We start from the raw sequence: 19120 nt of genomic DNA on the forward strand, positions 1-19120 counted from the left end.
TGTACTGTAGCTGGGGGACAATCCAGAGTTTATTGGCGCTATTAATAATATGTTGAGTATTTTGAGCTCCCACTAAAACTACATTTATAGCTTTTATTCAATGTCTTGCAGTTTCGGAGGCTAGTAACTCTTATGAACTAATCCGGTGTAACAGAGGTAACTCTTCGTTGACCTTTCCTGGGGCGGACCTGATGAGTGCCAGTTTCATCCTCATCATTATCAAAGTTTTTAAAGGTCATTTTACGATCTTTTTTCTAAGATCTTTAAAAATCCAACATCCCAACCTCTCATACTCTCTAGAGTAAGCCTTTGCTGGACAGTAAAAACAGTTACTCCAACAAAAGCAGGCTTTTTAATACCCTTGATTTAAGGTATTTTCTTTCATGCAGCCAATGATGAAACATATTAAAAGAGTAATATCACCAATTTTGTCAAAATGCTAAATGTATAAGTAAAGACTTTTTTCTTAAAAAGTTTAATGACTTCCTGTTTGTTCTATTATTGTTGTTGGTGTGGTGCAGCGGATAACATCACTGCCTGCTTGTGAGCTTCCACATCATTTTGGAGACTGGGGTTCAATTCCTGGTCTGGGTGACTATACTGTGCTACACCAATAAGAGTCCTTGGGCAAGACTCCTAATACTACATTGGCCCTGTACCTCTGTAATAGGAAAAACCTTGTAAGTCACTCTGGATAAAAAGTAAATTGATTAATCAAATAAATTAGACATATTTTAAGGAGGAAACATCTTTGATTTGTGTTCGCAAACATGCACTCATTTTCTGCTGGTGTATTTCACTGATTTTCAAAGATAAATATAAAAAATCTATTTAAAAAAAATATTGAAATAATTTTAATAAATAATTTAGAGGGTTTTACTGTTGGACAATTTGAAACATGATCATTTAATTTGATAAAGAAGGCACATATAAATTGATACGGTCTTTAATCAGTTAACCAGTTAATCAATACAGCTGTAATATAAATTTAGACGTCATGTTTTAACAGCATCTGTCTTTTTGTGTTGTAAAATTGAATGGTCTATAAGAGAGAGTGGAGCTTCCTGGTACTGCAGCGCTCCAGACAGTCCTGCTCTCTGTGTCCCTGCGTCTCTGTGTCTCTCTGTGTCGTCCACAGCAAAAGTGGGGCAGTGTTCTGTGACCCACTGCCCTCCGTCAGAGCTCTGTGACCCCAGTGGCCTTTTATATTCGACTGTTTTGATAAGAGGAGGATCAGCTGGAACCAGTTCTCTGCTCTCACAGCCGGCCGCCCTGCTGAGACATAATGTAGCACACACATCATTAACAGCATCAATTATGAATGAGCGGCGTGAACATGCCCATCGATCTTTAGATGAGTTTTGTAACGGGATAGCCTGTGTGCTGCTATTGTCCTGAGTGCAGAGTGAAGGTCAAGGTTATGGTAATGCAATAACAGGAATGGGTGGACTGTGTGTGCTGTAGGGCAGGAGAAGGTCGAGAGGAGAGAGAGGAGGCTGAATGGATCTGATTGGTTGTTATGAAGGGCAGCACTGATGTTGCATGTCCTTGCACTCTGGTTCCACTAGTAGGTTTTTTTGATTAGGGCTGGAAATCTGTGCTTATTTTTGATACTTTGCATGAAATGCGCTTAAATGTGGCAAATATAGAGAGCTCCCACATCGAGGTTTAATCTGTCGATGCACTGTCTGTGTCTATCTCATTCTTTTTCTCTCACTCGTTATCTTACTCGTTTTCTCTCTCAGTCTGTCTCTCTCTTTAACTCAGTGTCTCTCACTGTCACTCGTTTTCTCTCTCGGTCTCTCTTTATCTCTCCTGATCAGTGTCTCTCACTCTCACTCGTTTTCTCTCTCGGTCTCTCTTTATCTCTCCTGATCAGTGTCTCTCACTCTCACTCGTTTTCTCTCTCGGTCTCTCTTTATCTCTCCTGATCAGTGTCTCTCACTCTCACTCGATTTCTCTCTCAGTCTCTCTTTCTCTCTTACTCAGTGTCTCTTTTCCTTTCTCGTTTTCTTTCTGTCTCTTACTTTCTCTCATACTTTATGCCTTTCTTACTTTATCACTCGCTTTCTCTCTCGGCTTCTCTCTCTAACTCAGTGTCTCGTTTTCTTTCTTACTCAGTGTCTCTCTCTCTCACTCGTTTTCTCTCTCAGTCTCTGTTTCTCTCTCTAAATTGGTGTCTCTCACTTTCTCTCTCGTTTTCTCTCTTGGTCTGTCTCTCTCTCTTACTCAGGGTCTCGCTTGTTTTCTCTCTGTCTCTTTCTATCTGTCCCTCTCACTCATTTTCTCTTTCTCTCTCACTCTCTTACTTGTTTTCTTTCTGTCTCTCTCTTTCTCTTTCTCTCTCTCATACTCAGTGTCTCACTCTCTCACTCGTTTTCTCTGTTGGTCTCACTCTTACTCTGTGTCTCTCTTAATTCAACTCTCTCTCATACTCAGTTTCTCCCTCTCTTTCTCTTGGTTTCTCACTCTTTGCTCTCTCTCTCACTCATTTTCTCTCTATGTCTCTATTTTTATGACTTATTTTCTCACTCGTTTCCTTTTTCTCTCTCTGTTTCTCTTTCTCTCAGTATGAGAATGAAATTACTCATATCGGCTGTTATTTTTTTAATTCAAGGTGTTGAAAAAAGTATTGTTTGGGTATCACTAATAAATTCAAAGTATTGGATCGGGATTGATTTCTTTTTTTAAACGATATCCAGCCTCAGTAGTGATCTGTCTCACTTCACCCGGAAAAACAGGAGGCCTGAAGTAATGCGGACATGTCGCAACAAATCCCAGTCTGAACTGGGCCTCTTGTTGCAGAAGCTTATACGGGCCATGTGAAACGGGCTCCTGTGCTCTGGTCACTAATGCAGGTTAAGCTGGAGTCATAGGGCTGCGACATGGCTGCGATCCACCGCTGTGATTAGAACGCTTAGTTCTGTCTAATCCCCTCTATTAATATGGGGCTGGAGCCAAAGCCTGGACCATTAGTCCTGTCCCACCACTGTCCCCGAGACCACAGAGGCAGTCGGGAATTGGAAGCGGACCAGTCCTCATTCCTCATCGCCTTTATCTTTCATTTTCTGCCAGTTCTGGGAGTTTTAACACCATGAGACGAAGAAGACGACCTGCATACTTATGATTTCGGTCCAAACTAGTTCATTTGCCAAGTTTTGAAGCCAAATTATTTTTATATGCTGCTTTAAATGCTTCTCTTATTGTTCTCAATGTCTGATACCGATGTTTTACACTTCCCATTTCCTGTTTCTCCCTGCAGGAGAGCATGATGACGGAGGAGGCCGAGCACCGAGCGCTCGAGGAGGACCTGGAGTCGGAGGAGGGCGACCTGGAGTCGTACCTGGAGGAGGAAAGCAGCAGCGAGCTCCTGGAACGTGTCAGAGAGCTTCAGGTGAGTCACACTTCTCCTCAACTCTACAGCATTACCTCATATCTGCTCCACAGTGAAAAATTCTACACCCTCGTATCTCCTCTGTATCAGAGTGGTGGTGAATAATAATAAGTGTCTCTGTTTTTTTTGCACCAGGCTGAGAACTCGGCTCTTTCTCTAGCCAACGAGAGCCAGAGAGAAGCGTACGAGAGATGCTTGGATGAGGTGAGGAACTGTATATCTCTAAAACATGACATTATATACACGCTTTTACCTTCAGAAATGATGATATTATCGACTAAAACCTTGCTAAATTTGAAAATTTAATAATTTTTTCTGTTGATAGGTCGCCAACCATGTTGTCCAGGCCCTTCTCAACCAGAAGGTAAAGTCCACTGTACATCTACATTGTTTTAGCTTTATGCCAAACACTGATTTTCAAGCAATTTTAATAAAAATCGCAAAGTTTTAGTCTTGTTCTCGTACTGCCGTTCAGATAAAATCAACTGTGTTTAATATTGTTGTGAGTTGTTCGTTCCTGTGTTATTTGTGCGAATAACACATCAGTGTTATTTATATGCTTTACCCAATTAGACTTAGACTTAGACTTAGAATTAGACTATGGAGAAAAAACACCACCAGCCAAGTACAGTTGAGATAGGTAGGTGTTTAGATGTTTAGAACAGTTCTTTTAACAGTTTACACTAGTTAAAAGTTAAAATCAACCCCCTGCGTGTATCTTTACTTCATGGACCTGGACTACCCACCTCTCTGTTTGTAAGTAACTATAGGTTTACATAGGATCTCCGGGGGATCTTACATATGACATTGCAAAGACTGTTATTAGTATAAAAATGTCTTTATTTTAAAACGTTTTCAACTGTTGAAATCCTGTCGTTTCTCCCTGCCCACTCTTCCACCGGACTAAAGCAGGGTTATACTGGATCATCGGAACAATTTTTAATTTTTTTTTATTTATTTATACTAGAGACACACCTAGACATTTTAAAATGAATGAAAAAACAATTAAATGAGAGTCAGGCAGTAATGTTGTACGTGTTGACTCGTTGCAGGACCTTCGCGAGGAGTGCATCAAGCTGAAAATGCGCGTGTTTGATTTGGAGAGGCAGAACCGAACCCTGTGTGAACTCCTCCAAGAGAAACTGCACAATCAGTCATGTGTACATCAGCAGGTAAATTAAAATAATTGTTGAAAACAATGTGTAATTGAGCCGCCTCAGTCCAGACGTAATTATGTTTTGTTGCAGCATTCCTAAAGGCCTGTATTTGTACGAGATGTGCTGTTATCTCGCTGGTTGCGCTTGTTTTGCATAACAAATTGAGGAAAATTTGCGTTTTCCTGTTTACTTGGGTGGTGGGTGAGTTTTTCCTTCTGAGGGAGAACGGAAAAGATAAGTGAATCAGATATGTGTTTCACAGATTTGAAAATATGCTGCTGAGTTACTGAATTACTGAGTTACTGAGTTACTGGATGCTATGTCGTGTATAAGGAGAACTTCATTCAGTGCAGAAACTCGAATCCCTTTGATTACGCTGATTTCAGACTGGGTCCTGCTTGGAACACATTGCTGAGCTCCAGCACAGCGACACAAACAAACTTCTTGAGACCCAGAGGAATGCACAAGCCAAGGTAAAAACAATGCACAAAGAATATCTGCAACTCTTGACCTTTAGACACGTACGCATGCAGAACAGCAGATAACTTTCTAAAACACAATTGTAGGGTAACTTTACTTTAGTGACATTGTGTTTGTTATGAATGGATTGTAATTGTATTATTATTATTATCATTAAATAAATATTTATAGATATAAAAATAAAAGTAAAAGTTGTCTGTAAATAGAGGATATTCATGTCTGATACCAATACTAATACTGCAGCCTTGCGTATTTATCAATACCAATATTCAATATACATCAGATACCCGATAGGCTTTTAGGAGCATTAAGTATGGATTATAAAGTATGGGCTCTATTTTAGTGATTTATAGGCGAGTCGTCAGTTAAGCACCATGCTGACTGTTGACTGTTGTCAGGGTTTAAATCAGTCAGTGGTGCACCTTTGTTTTTTTTAAGACAGAAAGATAGAAACACACCAGAAATTTACTTGAGCACACCTCATTTCCAGACCACTACGCCCATCAGTGTAGAAATATTTACAAGTTTCCAACGCTATAGAATAAATGAATAAAAAAAGGACCTAGCATTTTAATATGACATATGATATTTAAAATAAGATATAAAACAAATACGATAAAAATAAGAATTTACAAGGAATCATAAAATCATAGATTAGAAAAAAATATAAGGTAGAAAAACATGATAAAAATGCAACTACAAAAGTTAACTAAAAATTAAATAAGACCAAAAAAAACTAAAAAACATACGGAAAATCATTAAAAAAGTTAAACCTGTGGTGAGGAATTTGGGAGTTATTTTAAATTCTGACTTTTTTAAAGAGTTTTTAAAAGCAGATAAAGCAGTGTTACAAGTGCTGCCTTTTTACTTATGGAACATTGCTCTTCTTAGACCATACATTAGATTTATCTTCATGATGCTCAGAAACTCAAGCATTCTTTTGCTTTTTCATAAATCGATAACCAAAAAGATGACTGATAATCGTTATATTGGCTTTCGGTCTCTTTTAGTATAGATGCTAAAAGACACAGTGCTGCTATTAGTATTTTTAAGGCAATAAATATATTGCTGCCATCATATATTACAGACTGTCTATCTTATTTTACCTTTTTGAAGTTTTACATTGCATTTTTTATTGTCTTATCTTGATTGTCAGTTAATTCATTTGATTTAATAATCTTTACCTGTTTTGTATGTACAGCAATTTGAGCTGCATTTTAATATGAAAAAATATGAAAGATGCTATATTAATAAAGCTTATTATTATTACTGTATTATTACTATTATTTATTATTATTATCTGTGAATACTGATTATTTTCTTTTTAATGTTTTTTTATTTTTTTTATTAACCCATCAGGGAAATGGAGAGTGTGCACAAAACTGTTTTCCCGACACCCAAAGCTCCGCCACGTCTATGGAGGCCTTATCTCCGTTCTTAAAAAAGAAAGCACACATTCTGGAGGTCCTTCGCAAGCTGGAGGAGACGGACCCTCTGCGCTACCACCGTTCCTCTGGCATCTCGTCGCTCTGTGAATACAGCCAGGCGCTGGTCTCTAAGGAAAGCGTGTTAGCCTGCAGAGACAACTCGCCCAGGTGCAGCGTGATGAAAACGCACTGTCCGCATTCCTGCCCGGACGTTTGCACGCATCAGCATTTAAACGGAGGAGACCACAATAGCGTGAAGTGTGGAAGCTGTAACACGTGCCTGATGCTCTCCAATAAGGACTCGATCAGTCTAGCCAACAGTAGCCACAATTGCTGCACTGCAAATTCGATTACGATTGATAACCTCAACTTGGCTCCGCCTGAGTTTCACAAAAACCAGGACTTGCAGAGTCTGGTGAAGCCTGCCGCAGGTACTAGTGAACTTGTAGCCAACAGGAAGTCTACAGATGTTTCTGTTCCTCCTGCAGAACAAGGTCTTGTCCCGTCCACTCAACTAGCGCTAGCGGATCTTACGGAAGCTCCAGACTCGTACCTTAACTTGACCGTAGCGGAAAAAGACCATAACGTAGTTCCTGATTATACACCAGCCAATCCCCTTGCACTGACGGAGAGAGAGACGAGAGACAAAAATAGAATGTCAGATGTTCTGGTGGACGACCAGTTATCGAAAAGGTCGAGCAGTAGTGTCTGTGATGATCTGGTGATTAGTGATGAGACTACAAATAACGCAAGTCATCTGGAAAAGGACTACAAGCACTTAACTGCTGCTGTTGCATCGCAAAAGTTTGAGGAAGTCGCAGGAAGTGAAGAGAAGGTTACGCAGAAAGAAGACACTGATGAACCCCGAGTTCAGCCCACCACCTCGAAGCTGCCTGCTCTCAGTCTAAAGGACAGCCTGCAGGACGCGTACTGTGAGTTGGAAAGCGGCGAACCCGTCCATAAAGGGTTGCTCTTTTCTCCCAATGAAAACCATACTGCCTCAAGAGTGCTGGATGACATTTGCGCACCTGTGAAAGACAGCACTGCACAAGAGCTTCAGGCTGACCGATCCAAACTCGTGAGTCCGAACCAAGTGTCCTGCTTGAGAGAGGTCAAAGCCTCTCCTTCAAAGCTGCTCAAGTTCCTCAAGATTCCAACTCTTGGGGATCGAGCACCAGCAGCCAACGCCCCCCGCCTGAGCCCTCAGCTAACCCGCAGCTCAAAGATCCCCTGCCGAAGCAACAACTACGAGGTACATCACTCACCGGTCGCCGTCCGCAAGGCGACGACGACAGAAAGGCAAAAACAACCTCCTTGTACCAAATCAGAGCCCTACCCTTCCACCCATTCCGCACCAACCTCTCCACCCCAGCCAGATGATCCCCCTCCGGTGGTGCCAAAGGAGCTTAACTGTGGCATAGCTAAATCCAGTCGAAGTGGCAAGCCTACACAAATCGCTCCCCCTCAAAAGAACGCCCAGAAAGTCCCACTCTACGAAAACGTCTCTGATCTTTCTCACACAAGTGCTGCTGCTGACATTTCCCAGGTTCTCGGAGAAGTAAGCACGGCTCTGCGTTACGTGAGCTCCAACACTGAGAGAGTAAAAGGAAAGATCGGTTCAAACTTTGGAGCGGAGAGACCTTTAAGTCTCAAGTCTCAAAAGGACACTTCTCTCGGTTCTGATTCCTCCTCAGACCAAGAAGAGAACTCAAGTGACAACCCAGTATGGCACAAGCATGGCAACCATCGCAGTTTGCCAAGCCAGTCGTCTTCCCAGAAGTCACAGTCGAGTGGTATTAGCATGAGATCCAGAAGCCAAGAGAAAAATGAGGTGGCAAAAGAACACACACAAACTGCAGCATCGCCCGCCAAAAGGAATGATCCACCACCTATTCCCAAGAAGACGGGCTTGGGTAGACAGTCAGGCGAATCCAGCCATTCCTTTAAAGAGAGGCTGGCTGCACTCGGGAAGCTGAGGAACCCAGAAGAACCTTCATCTAGTACTCAGCCGGCTGAGAAAAAAGAAATACAATCCACTTTGAGTGCAACAAGTGTGAGTGTGCTTCCACGGACAAGCGACAACAAAAGCAAAACCGCTGACAGGAACTCTGATTGTAAAGCCGGAGAACATAGACTGTCCAAAAATGCAGATTCCGTCGAAGAGAAGTCATTCGTCTCAGGACATTTGGATAGTGCCCTTGCCAAGCAACAAGGTCAGTTTCAGCTCGCTGACCAAGCAATCAGATCTCTCCCTGCTAGTGCTGTCATCTCTAAACTGGAAACCGAGTCCTCAAGATTGTCCCTTGCAAAGCCAGAAAGCCCAAAGTCCAAGATGCCTCCACCGTCCGCCAACTTGGAGACTGCGCAAGCTTTGCGTACCTATGTGAAAAGTGCAACGCCTCATAGTCTTTCGTATGGAGGAAAAAACGTGTCCAGCCCCAACAAGATTCCTCTAAAATCCCCAGCGAAAACCGTGCCACCATCTTTGAGCCGAGAAAGCAAGCCCACTCAAGAGATTCCGAGGTACTTGTCCAAATCCGAAGACAGGAGCCAACTCCGCAGCAGTAAGAAGAAGAACTCCTTCGGCGAGAGCCTTCCTCCTCCCCCGCCGCGGCCGGTAGAGTCCGCAGAAGAAAAGAGACACTCCACGCCCAGCCCTCAATCCTCCATCGAGCAGAAAGTCATGAAGGGCATTGAGGAAAACATGCTGAAGCTTCAAGAGCAGGACAAAGGTCAAGTACCTGAAGTCAAGCAGAAGGCTTCCAACGGTATTGCCAATTGGTTCGGCTTGAGGAAGAGCAAACTTCCGGCGCTCAGCCGGAAACCCGAGCCGTCCAAAGGCAAAGACGAGAAGAGAGAGTGGAAATTGAATATATCCTCAGTGGGGAAGGACTCCAAAGCGGCTGCTAAGAAGCCGGAGAGCGAAAGTTTGAACATATCGATGTTGATGGAGAAGGCGGAGGGGCTGCACAAAGCCCTGGAGGAGGAACGGGCGTACGTGAACGGCGTTGCCTTGGACCGGCAAGGAAAGGGACATTCCTGCGAGGTGGTGATGGACCAGGCACAGGGACAGCTGTCTGTAATGTACAGGGGAATGCCGTCAGATACGTTCATGCAGCAGCTGCTCAATCGGTAAGTGATCGATTGGGTGATTGATAAAATTAAGAGTCCACTTCAGTTTCTAAATCAGTTTTTCTGATTTGCTATTGCTATTTATAGGTTTATGTAGAGAAGAAAACAAGTTCATATTCATAAAGTTTTAAGAGTTCATAAATCAATATTTGGTGGAATAATCCTGGTGGTTTTTAATCACAGTTTTCATGCATCTTGGTATTATGTTCTCCTCCACCAGTCTTACACACTGCTTTATGCAAAAGTTTAAGCAGTTAAGCCTGGTTTAAAAGCTTGTGATCCTCCATCTTGCTTTTGATTATATTCCAGAGGTTTTTAAGTTTGGTAAAATTAAAGAAATTCATCATTTTTAAGTGGTATTTTACTTTTTTCCAGAGCTGTATATGTATTTCTTTCCAAAATCATATTGAATAAACGTATAACCATTACCAAAAGCAATGATAATATAATAATATTAATACTCTTAACACACAGGGTGGATGGAAAAGAAGCTGGAAGTGTCAGTGTGGCTCATCGACGCCTCTCTTTCGACTGTAAATCCAGACCTGTCTTCAGTCACCACAGCACTACTGTCAGCCAGACCAGAAGCAGTGAGGACATGGAGAGGGTAAAATCATATTTTTACAGTGGTTTAATCTATATTTTATATCCATTACCTTTAAAATAACTGCATTGAGTTTACCTGAAACTGAAAAACTGAAACTCTGATTTGTGCCGTTTTTTCTCTTTCTCTGGATCTCAGGGCTCTGCGTTAATGAGTAAAGTGGACGGCGTGTCTGATGAGAACCTTGCGGACTCCATTCACCATGAGCGCTTTGCAGGTACGGCCTTCAGCCTAATCCACGATTAGGATCACACCCGTAACACACGTGATGAATCTGATGAATCAGGTGACTGGGTTATAGCTCATCAGCTTACCAGCGTGCCTAGACCTGATCAGTGGGTTTATTTTCTGTAGTCTGTGGTGAGTAAGCGTTTTATTGTGCGCACATTATAGCTCAGCGTTCACTCTGCAGCAGCAGCAGCAGCAGCAGCAGCATGTGCCTGAAGCGCTGAGCTTTCTGCTTCCAGAACCTGCTGAAAAAGAGCTCGTAATGAAAAAAGCTTAAGTGTCTTTGCTGTACGTAAAGCAGGAGGTGGTGTTTATACCCTAAAAGTGTGTATATTTATATAAATTTTTGTATTAATTTCTATTTTTTAAAATTGATCATGCGGTCAGCGGTATCATTGCTGAATGGCTGGGGAATGCAGAAGCAGGTGCATCTCAGAAAATATAGAAGAAATATAATTCAGAACATAATTTATTATAATAATTTAAAACTAACAGCTCTTACAGGCTCATAGCTAACAAAAAAAAACAAAAGTTTGTATCTGTTGTGCATGAGCATTCTTGGAAGTTTTCCTGTGGCTTTTTTATAGTTCTATATTGATAAAAAAAAAAAAAAATATATATATATATATATATATATATATATATAGAATATCACTGAGAAGAAAATTGATTTCAGTAATTTAATTCAAAAAGTGAAACTTGTATATTGTACAAATTAATTTCATATATTTATTTTATTTATTCTTTAAATATCACTTTTACTTTTTTCGTATTACTTTTCTTTTTTTATCCACACAGCCTATTTTTATTCAGACAGCCTGCAACTGTTTTAGTTTTTTTTTTTTACTTTTACCTTTTTTATTAATTGTATTATTTTGTCCTTTTATTTACTGTACTTTTTGGCCCTTTTATGTATTTAGTTTATTTTAATAATTTCATTCTTTAAATTATTTTATTCCCTATTTTACCTTTTAACCTTATTGTTTAATGTATTTTTTCTTTTTATTGTTTTTTTTTTTGTTTAGTTGTAAATGCTTAGCTGCATACCCATACAATTTATTACCGATTAAAAATAAAGATTAATTGATTAATGTTAATGATTATGGTTTACAGCCAATGAAAACCCAAAAGTAAATTCATTTTCCAGCAGGATTTGGCACACTGCCCACAGTACTGCTCAAAGTACCAATTGGTCTTATATAATATTATAATTTTCTGAGACACTGATTTTTGAGTTTTATTTATTGGCTGTAAGCTTCATAATCATCAACAATAAAACAAATAAACACTTAAAATAGATCACTCTGTGTTTAATACATCTATATAATATTTAGATATTTCCAAATTGACATTTGGAAGATGTTCTAATTGTTTTAAATGAGATGCATCTGCACATTTCTTAATTTCTGTCAGCACATTAATATAAAACCCACAGAAAAACATCCAAAACCTCCAAGAATGCCTTCAACAACAGATATCTGTACCTACAAAGGTCTGAAAAATGATATTATGCACCCTGAAATGAATGTTAGTGTATGACATATGCTGTAAATATATTAAAACCTGTTCTATTCTATACTCCTCCTCTAATCTGCTGTGTAACAGGCTCAGGGATCTCCACACACACTCTGGACAGCGGTATCGGCACGTTTCCTTTTCCAGACTACAGTGCGAACGCTGGCTGTAAGAGTATCCCTAAAGGAAAGGCCCAGGGGGAGAACGATCCTTCCCTCCCGCAGGGAAGACACGGCTCAGGGATGAAGATCCCCCACAAGGCCTGGACTCTGGAGAGAGAGCTCTCCTCTCTGGAGGAGGATTACATCATGGGTCAGGAGGTGGACAGCGCCACACTGCAGGGCAAGATTGCACCTCATCAGGTTGCCGACATGAGTCACGAAGGTACGGGTCTAGATTAGTGGTGTCGAGCGAATAAAGTCGTTTTTATAGTGGATTTATAGTGGATATTAAAGCAAAACACATGAGAGGAAGTGCTATAACGTGTATTAATGCTGGCCGAGTACTATAGATCAGCTCAGCAGTGCCAATATTACAGGTTATAGCACGAACCTCGAGTGTATTATTAATGCAATCACTTATTGTTTATTGTAAGAGTTAAAGAGGAGAAAATATTATCTGTTTGGTTATAAAATAAAAACTCAGCCAGTTAAAAATCTGCAGTTCCATTGCTGCTCTTGCTGTTTGTAGCTGCGTTTGTGCTGTTTGGTTTGTAAGCGCTGCTGCATCGTTGCTAGGTTACCTGTATGTGGCGGAGTAATACAGTAATACACGGAGAGCTTCGGTTAGTAACAGTGCATTACCAGCTGATAACGGCACTCATAGACAGCCTCTCAGCCAATCACATTGCAGGGTCAGAGCGAACTGTGGTATAATTAAATGTAAATAAAGAATTAGCTGAGTATAAAAGAGCGTTTTCACACCTGTGAAATGTATGCTTTAAGGTGCTGACATCTGTGGAGCACCAATGAGGTCTGGACCCACCAAGAACTGGACTTTCCCCAGCCTGAAAGGATCCACGGACTCGTCGGATGTTTATCTTGGAGTAGGTGAGGGCTTAGAACCAGTAACCCAGAAGAGCTCATTCAGGAGGGTGAGTCTCACAGGAACCAGTTAAACAAGTCTTTAACAAAAGGAAAAAAGTGATGGATTGGAATTTAAGGCTATATAAACAGTATGCCTTATAAGGTTTGTAGGGAGAGCACAATATTATTTATTTAAATCCAATTCTGCTTATATTAAAGAGAAGAACTCCAGTGGGAAATGGACTTACCTAAAAAGTTCTAATCTTTCTTGAATAGCCCTCCTCCGCTATCCCGCAGCTTTTTCAGACCCAGTATTTTGTGTGTTTTGCCCAAACAGGCTTTTACAATATATAACACGAGGCATGTCTAGCGCCTGCAGATGAGTCACTTATTGTGACTTAAATTTAAGATAGTGCTGCCTGGAGATTTAACTACACTATGGGATGTAAACAGTGTTTTTTAATAAACTAGTTGTGCAGATTTAAAGTCCTTTATGCCTCGTTTTAAATGTCAGGGCCCTCTGAATTTTGCCAAAGTTTTTTTTGCTTTTAATTGTAAGCCTTCTTATGCAGAATAATGTTTTAAAAACTTTTTGAAAGTTTTGAAAATGTGTCAGTATTATCACAGAAAACCAAATAAGTGTTGGAATTATTGCACTATGATCAATCAGGAGATCGCTGGTTCGAATCCAGGTCATGCAGCTTGCCATCAGCTGCTGGAGCCCCGAGAGAGCACAAACAAAAAAGTATTATTATTAAATAGTCATATAAATGAATTCCATTTAAATCTGCATCTTTCTTTTTATAAAATGTGGATTAAATACTGTTTGAAATAATTACAAAAATTATGTTTCTTCTTTCTCCACCTAGTTTGAGAACTGTTTTTTTTTAGCTATGTAACCTACTTATACTCTCACACTCACATTTTTTCTGCTAAAAAACAGGGTTCCTGCGGGTCCTTAAAAAGTCTTATAAAGTCTTACATTAAAATCCGTATAATTAAGGTCTTAAATTGTCTTAAATTTTGAGCTTATTTATAATGGAGACTGCTTTAAGTGTTTTTTTATTATTTTATTATTATTATGGTTCCTGCATGCAGTTCAGTGTGTTGTTTAATGTAATGCAACTTTACTTTTGTTATGTTGGCTCTGTTTTGCATCACAATGGAACAAATTTGAAAAAAGATATAAACAAATAGAAAACATTAAGTGTTGATTTCCAATAAAATCAATTATTTTCTACCAAAGAAATGATGACTCCATTTTTTGGTCTTAAAAAGCATTAAATTTGACTTTAGAAATGCTGCAGGAACCCTGTTAAATATAGCAAGTGATGATTTAAGATTATTAGAGTTATACAAACTCCTTTTTTACTACCTTTTTGATCATATAAATAAGCTTATTATAATTATTATAAATAAAAACTATTTATGCGTCTTTTTTCCAGCGCACCAAGACTAGCGATGCCGCCATCAGCCATGAAGGAGACCCCAGAAGCCTCCCCCAGCCGGCCTATCACGCGCGCCGAGCCAAACCCCGCGGCCCCGCCCACCCAGACGCCGGGAGAGAGGCGGGGCTGGAGCTGGTAAGAGAGAGGCCTGACGATGCTCTCTCGCCCGCAGGACACCCCCAGGTCCTCGAAACCCCCGAGTCCCTCAGCGACTCGCTGTACGACAGCCTGTCCTCCTGCGGCAGTCAGGGCTGAGACGCTGAGACGCTGGGGGGGGGGATCAGGGGGGCGTTTGAGTTTAACTTTCAGGTACCATCCTTTCTATACCCTGATGCTTGTGATGCAGGACTGCAGATTTTTTGTAACACGTAAAAAAGCCTAAAAAAAAAACCAGAATCACAGGACATTACCCTTTTTTGGCACCAGGATCTTTCCAGTCAGTGTCGTTCCTGCAGACTATCTGATCGTTTCTGTCGGACTGGGAGTGGACGGACTTCCAGTGACCCACCTGATTTTTTACTCACTTTTAATTCATTGAAACATCAATACGCCCAAATCATTATGACCACATCATTACCCACGCTCTCTTTTACAAGTCGTAGCAGAGTAGACACTGTCCATCATTCCCTCACTGAAGCAACTTTTTAAAAAGCTGATTAAAAAACAAAGAAAACAAAAAAGACTAAAACTAAACACACAAAAAACGACCTTTCCAAGTCTTCCGAAACTTTTTCCTTTTTTTTTTTATATATAAAGTTTCTCTCGTTTAAAAAAAAAAAACCCGCTGAATGTTCTCGTGTCGTTGTCTCTACATGTACATGTACATCTTTCGTGCACATCTTTTGTTAACATAGTTGTGTAAAGTTCTTGCAAAGTGAAAGTGTTTTTTTTTTTAATGTATGTGGTTTTCTTTCGTAATTTAATATGTATTTTTTATGTAAAAAGTTTTAAAAAGGTTAAAAAGAAAGAAAGAAAGTAAAGCGTGCGTTTGTACACAACTTGCGGCGGGAATCTCCCGGACCTCCATTGATTCCTGTAGTAAAAACATGTAGCAATAATAAAAGTACTATCTGTGAGAGATAGGGCTACAGTGTTTTACAGTGAATTTTTACTATTTATTTATTTTTTATCTTTTTTTTTTTTTGCAAACGTGTGGTAAGACAAGGCCACATCTTAATGGTTACTTTTACTTTTTGTTTTTTCTTTTGTTTCTTGTCAATCTATTATTTACTGTGCCTGGCTATGTATGTATGTATGTATGTAAGTAAGTAAGTCACTTTGAAGTTTTCTTTAGTAATATTTTTTATATTCTTTGTTTTCTTCAGCGGGACAAAGCTCATAGCTGGGTTTCTCAGTTAGATCAATCCATGGGTTTCCATGTTCTCCCCATTTCTGCATGGATTTTCTCCAAGGATACTCTAAATTATCTAAAAAATTAGATACTCTAAAAACGTAATAGATATGGATTGGCACTCTATGCTGGTTCAGCTCCTTCAGGTGGACGGTGGTTTCCGGTTAAGAGTACGCTGTTTGCTATTGGCTGCTGCTTCACACAGTGTGTGTTGAGTGTGCAGAATGTAATTGTAAGCATCCTTCAAAGCCTTAAGTGGCAGAAAGGCAGAAATAATAATAATAATATCCCAGGTCAGGTTTCGTAGTTGAATTTTGTAGTTGTAGTTCAGCACGTTCATTGTCTAAAAAAAAAAAAAAAAAAAAAAAGCAGTGGTTCCCAACCATGTTCCTAAAAGGGATCCCCCCGTTTTGTCATGTCCTGCACATTTTAGTGGTTTCCTGCTGTAAAAAAACACACACCTCTACCTTCAACTCAGGAAGGATCCCACTGTGCAGGGCGAGGGGTCATCCTGGATCAGGGATGGAAACCATTGGTAAAAAGGAAAATATTTCCAGTTTACTGATTTCCCACCCAAATAATGTACAGCTCTGTAAAAAATGAAGAGAGCACTTCAGTTTCTGAATCAGTTTCTCTGATTTTGCTATTTATAGGTTTATGTTTAAGTAAAATGAACATTGATGTTTTATTCTATAAACTACAGACAACATTTCTCCCAAATTCCAAATAAAAATATTATAATTTAGAGCATTTATTTACAGAAAATGAGAAAAAAGATTTCAGAAATCAATATTTGGTGGAATAACCCTAGTTGGTTTTTAAACACAGTTTTTTTTCATGCATCTTGGCATCATGTTCTCCTCCACCAGTCTTACACACTGCTTTTGGTCAACGTTATGCTGCTTCACTCCTGGTGCAAAAATTCTATAATAAAATATGCAGAGAAACACATACAGAAACACATTATAAAGTGTGCTACATGCTAACAGTGAAACCCAGCTATGTGAATCGCCCCTTGAGTTATACAGCAATATTTTAATATACAGGTGTTGGAGAATGAAACTGAAACACCTGGTTTTAGAGCACAATAATTGATTGTGGTGACGGACAGTTCTGATGGAAACAGGAGAGTTGAGGTGCACATTGAATTCTGCGTGATTTGATCAGCCGTGGTTTTATGTTTTTTATTGGATACAATCCGGGTTAGCACCCGAACATCCCTTTCAGACAGCTTCCTCTTACAGCGTCCACAGTTAATCCTGTTGGATGTGGTTGCTCCTTCTTGGTGGTATGCTGACATTTCCCTGGATACCGTGGCTCTTGATGCATCACAAAGACTTGCTGTCTTGGTCACAGATGCTCCAGCAAGACGTGCACCAACAATTTGTCCTCTTTTGAACTCTGGTATGTCTCCCATAATGTTGTGTGCATTGTAATATTTTAATATTTAGAGCAGAACTGTGCTCTTACCCTGCTAATTGAACCTTCACTCTCTGCTCTTACTGGTGCAATGTGCAATTAATGAAGATTGAACACCAGGCTGCTCCAGTTTAGCCTTTAAACCTAAAATCCCACACTAAAATAATTTCAGGTGTTTCAGTTTCATTGTCCAAACCCTGTATTTGCGTCCATACAGTCCATATTCATCAGATGTGAAGCTTTATAAAATGGGACTGTAGAGAATGTGGAGTTTTAGCGTTTTGAGGTTTGAGGGGATTTTTGAATGAATGGAATTTAATTCTCAGTTTTTATTTTATTTTATTTTTTATTTTTTTAACCAGGCCCATTTAAAAAAAATACTTTTTTTTAATTCAATGTGAAAAAGACTGTTAACCTCTCTGATGTCTTTAACGTCACATTGTAAGCAAAGCGCCACCAGGCGTTCTTCATCTCCTCCTCTTCATCATCATCACACTCAGTGACTTCTCTCAGTTTGTGTATTAGATCTCCTCCGCTGCCTGTAGAACTTTAAAACTCAAAGCCATTTACGTTCACCTCTTTATTTCCTCGTTAATTGTCAGGAATATTTTATATTAGTTTGCTCTGTTTACAAAAGAATTTATGACGAAGCTGTTAATATATCTGTAAACTTGTTTTTTTATATATATATCAAGGTGCTATCAAATGTTTTCACATTTTCATCTCTACAAAAAAAAAAAGCCATAAATGTGTTTTTCTCTCATTATCATCTTTCTAAGCGGTTGCCATCACTCACGCAACTAAATAAAATCTTTTTATGCAGTCTGAATGTGTTCTGTAATATATATATATATATATATATATATATATATATATATATATATATACATGCTTATCGTTTAGAGCATTCATTTGCAGAAAATGAGAAATGGCTGAAATAACAACAAAAAAAGAAGAGCTTTCAGACCTCAAATAATGCAAAGAAAACAAAAAGTTCATATTCATAAAGTTTTAAGTTTTCAGAAATCAATATTTGGTGGAATAACCCTGGTTGGTTTTTAATCACAGTTTTTTTCATGCATCTTGGCATCATGTTCTCTCTCTCCTCCACCAGTCTTACACACTGCTTTTGGATAACGTTATGCTGCTTTACTCCTGGTGCAAAAATTCAAGCAGTTCAGTTTGGTGGTTTGATGGTTTGTGATCATCCATCTTCCTCTTGATTATATTCCAGAGGTTTTTAATTTGGTAAAATCAAAGAAATTTATCGTTAAGTTAAATAAGGAAAACATAAGAAGTTTCAAATATATATCAACTTCAATGTCTGTTTTATTAGGCTGTTTTATTGGCTTTTCTGGAGCAGTCCTGATGAGAGCCAGTTCCATCATCACTTTTTTTGATGGTGTTTGCGACTGCACACAACTTGAAATGTAGTAACTACTTAGTTTTTCTCATAACCTGGATTCGAACATTACTCAAATATTCACTATTCACTGTATACCTGTAACTCTACCTCTTCACTACTTTACTTTAACTGATGCTCTCAAACTTTACATTAAGAGACAAGAAATTCAAGTTATTAACTCTATATTGATGAGAGCCAGTGTCATCAATATGTTAACGTTATGTTACGTTAACATAATGATGAAATTGGCACTCATCAGGACTGCAACAGTTTCCTCTGTTGTACAAGGTAAGTTCATCAGAGTTACCAGCCTCAGAAACTGCAAATTAGGAGTATTTTAGTTTGTCTAACACATGATTCCTTATGTGTTCCTTCATAATCTGATAGATCACTTCACTATTCATTTAGTATGTAGGAAAATAAAATAATAAAAACATTTCTAGCCAGATGATGTTCCTGATGATTTCTGATACAGTCGTAACACTCTTTAATCCCCTCTATAACGCCAAATCCAATATAATATAATATATATGAT

At 39.2% G+C, this 19120-nt stretch overlaps 1 protein-coding gene and 1 long non-coding RNA gene across 5 annotated transcripts in view; one reads left to right on the forward strand and one right to left on the reverse strand.

The window, feature by feature from the left end:
• Positions 1–18005, forward strand: part of nckap5l (NCK-associated protein 5-like) — a 48196-nt gene extending 30191 nt beyond the window's left edge. For 2 of the 4 annotated variants that reach the window (XM_022677075.2, XM_022677074.2), the window contains exons 2-12: positions 3263–3394; positions 3530–3598; positions 3720–3758; positions 4447–4566; positions 4938–5024; positions 6391–9590; positions 10065–10197; positions 10333–10411; positions 12028–12321; positions 12882–13030; positions 14408–18005. In XM_022677075.2, coding sequence (XP_022532796.2) covers positions 3269–3394; positions 3530–3598; positions 3720–3758; positions 4447–4566; positions 4938–5024; positions 6391–9590; positions 10065–10197; positions 10333–10411; positions 12028–12321; positions 12882–13030; positions 14408–14665 — 4554 coding nt within the window. In that variant the 5' untranslated portion in view covers positions 3263–3268 and the 3' untranslated portion in view covers positions 14666–18005. Of the gene's footprint in view, positions 1–3262; positions 3395–3529; positions 3599–3719; positions 3759–4446; positions 4567–4937; positions 5025–6390; positions 9591–10064; positions 10198–10332; positions 10412–12027; positions 12322–12881; positions 13851–14407 lie in introns of those variants that run through there. The other 2 variants (XM_049462691.1, XM_049462690.1) reach the window with 2 other exon arrangements.
• LOC125780528 (uncharacterized) lies at positions 931–12950 on the reverse strand. The gene is made up of 2 exons (XR_007423752.1): positions 12861–12950; positions 931–1272 (listed from the first exon to the last, which is right to left on the reverse strand). It is a non-coding gene; the product is annotated as an uncharacterized LOC125780528 (long non-coding RNA).
• Positions 18006–19120: the final 1115 nt, after the last annotated feature.

The sequence above is a fragment of the Astyanax mexicanus genome, chromosome 13 (assembly GCF_023375975.1).
Source record: "Astyanax mexicanus isolate ESR-SI-001 chromosome 13, AstMex3_surface, whole genome shotgun sequence".
Taxonomy (NCBI): Eukaryota; Metazoa; Chordata; class Actinopteri; order Characiformes; family Acestrorhamphidae; genus Astyanax; species Astyanax mexicanus.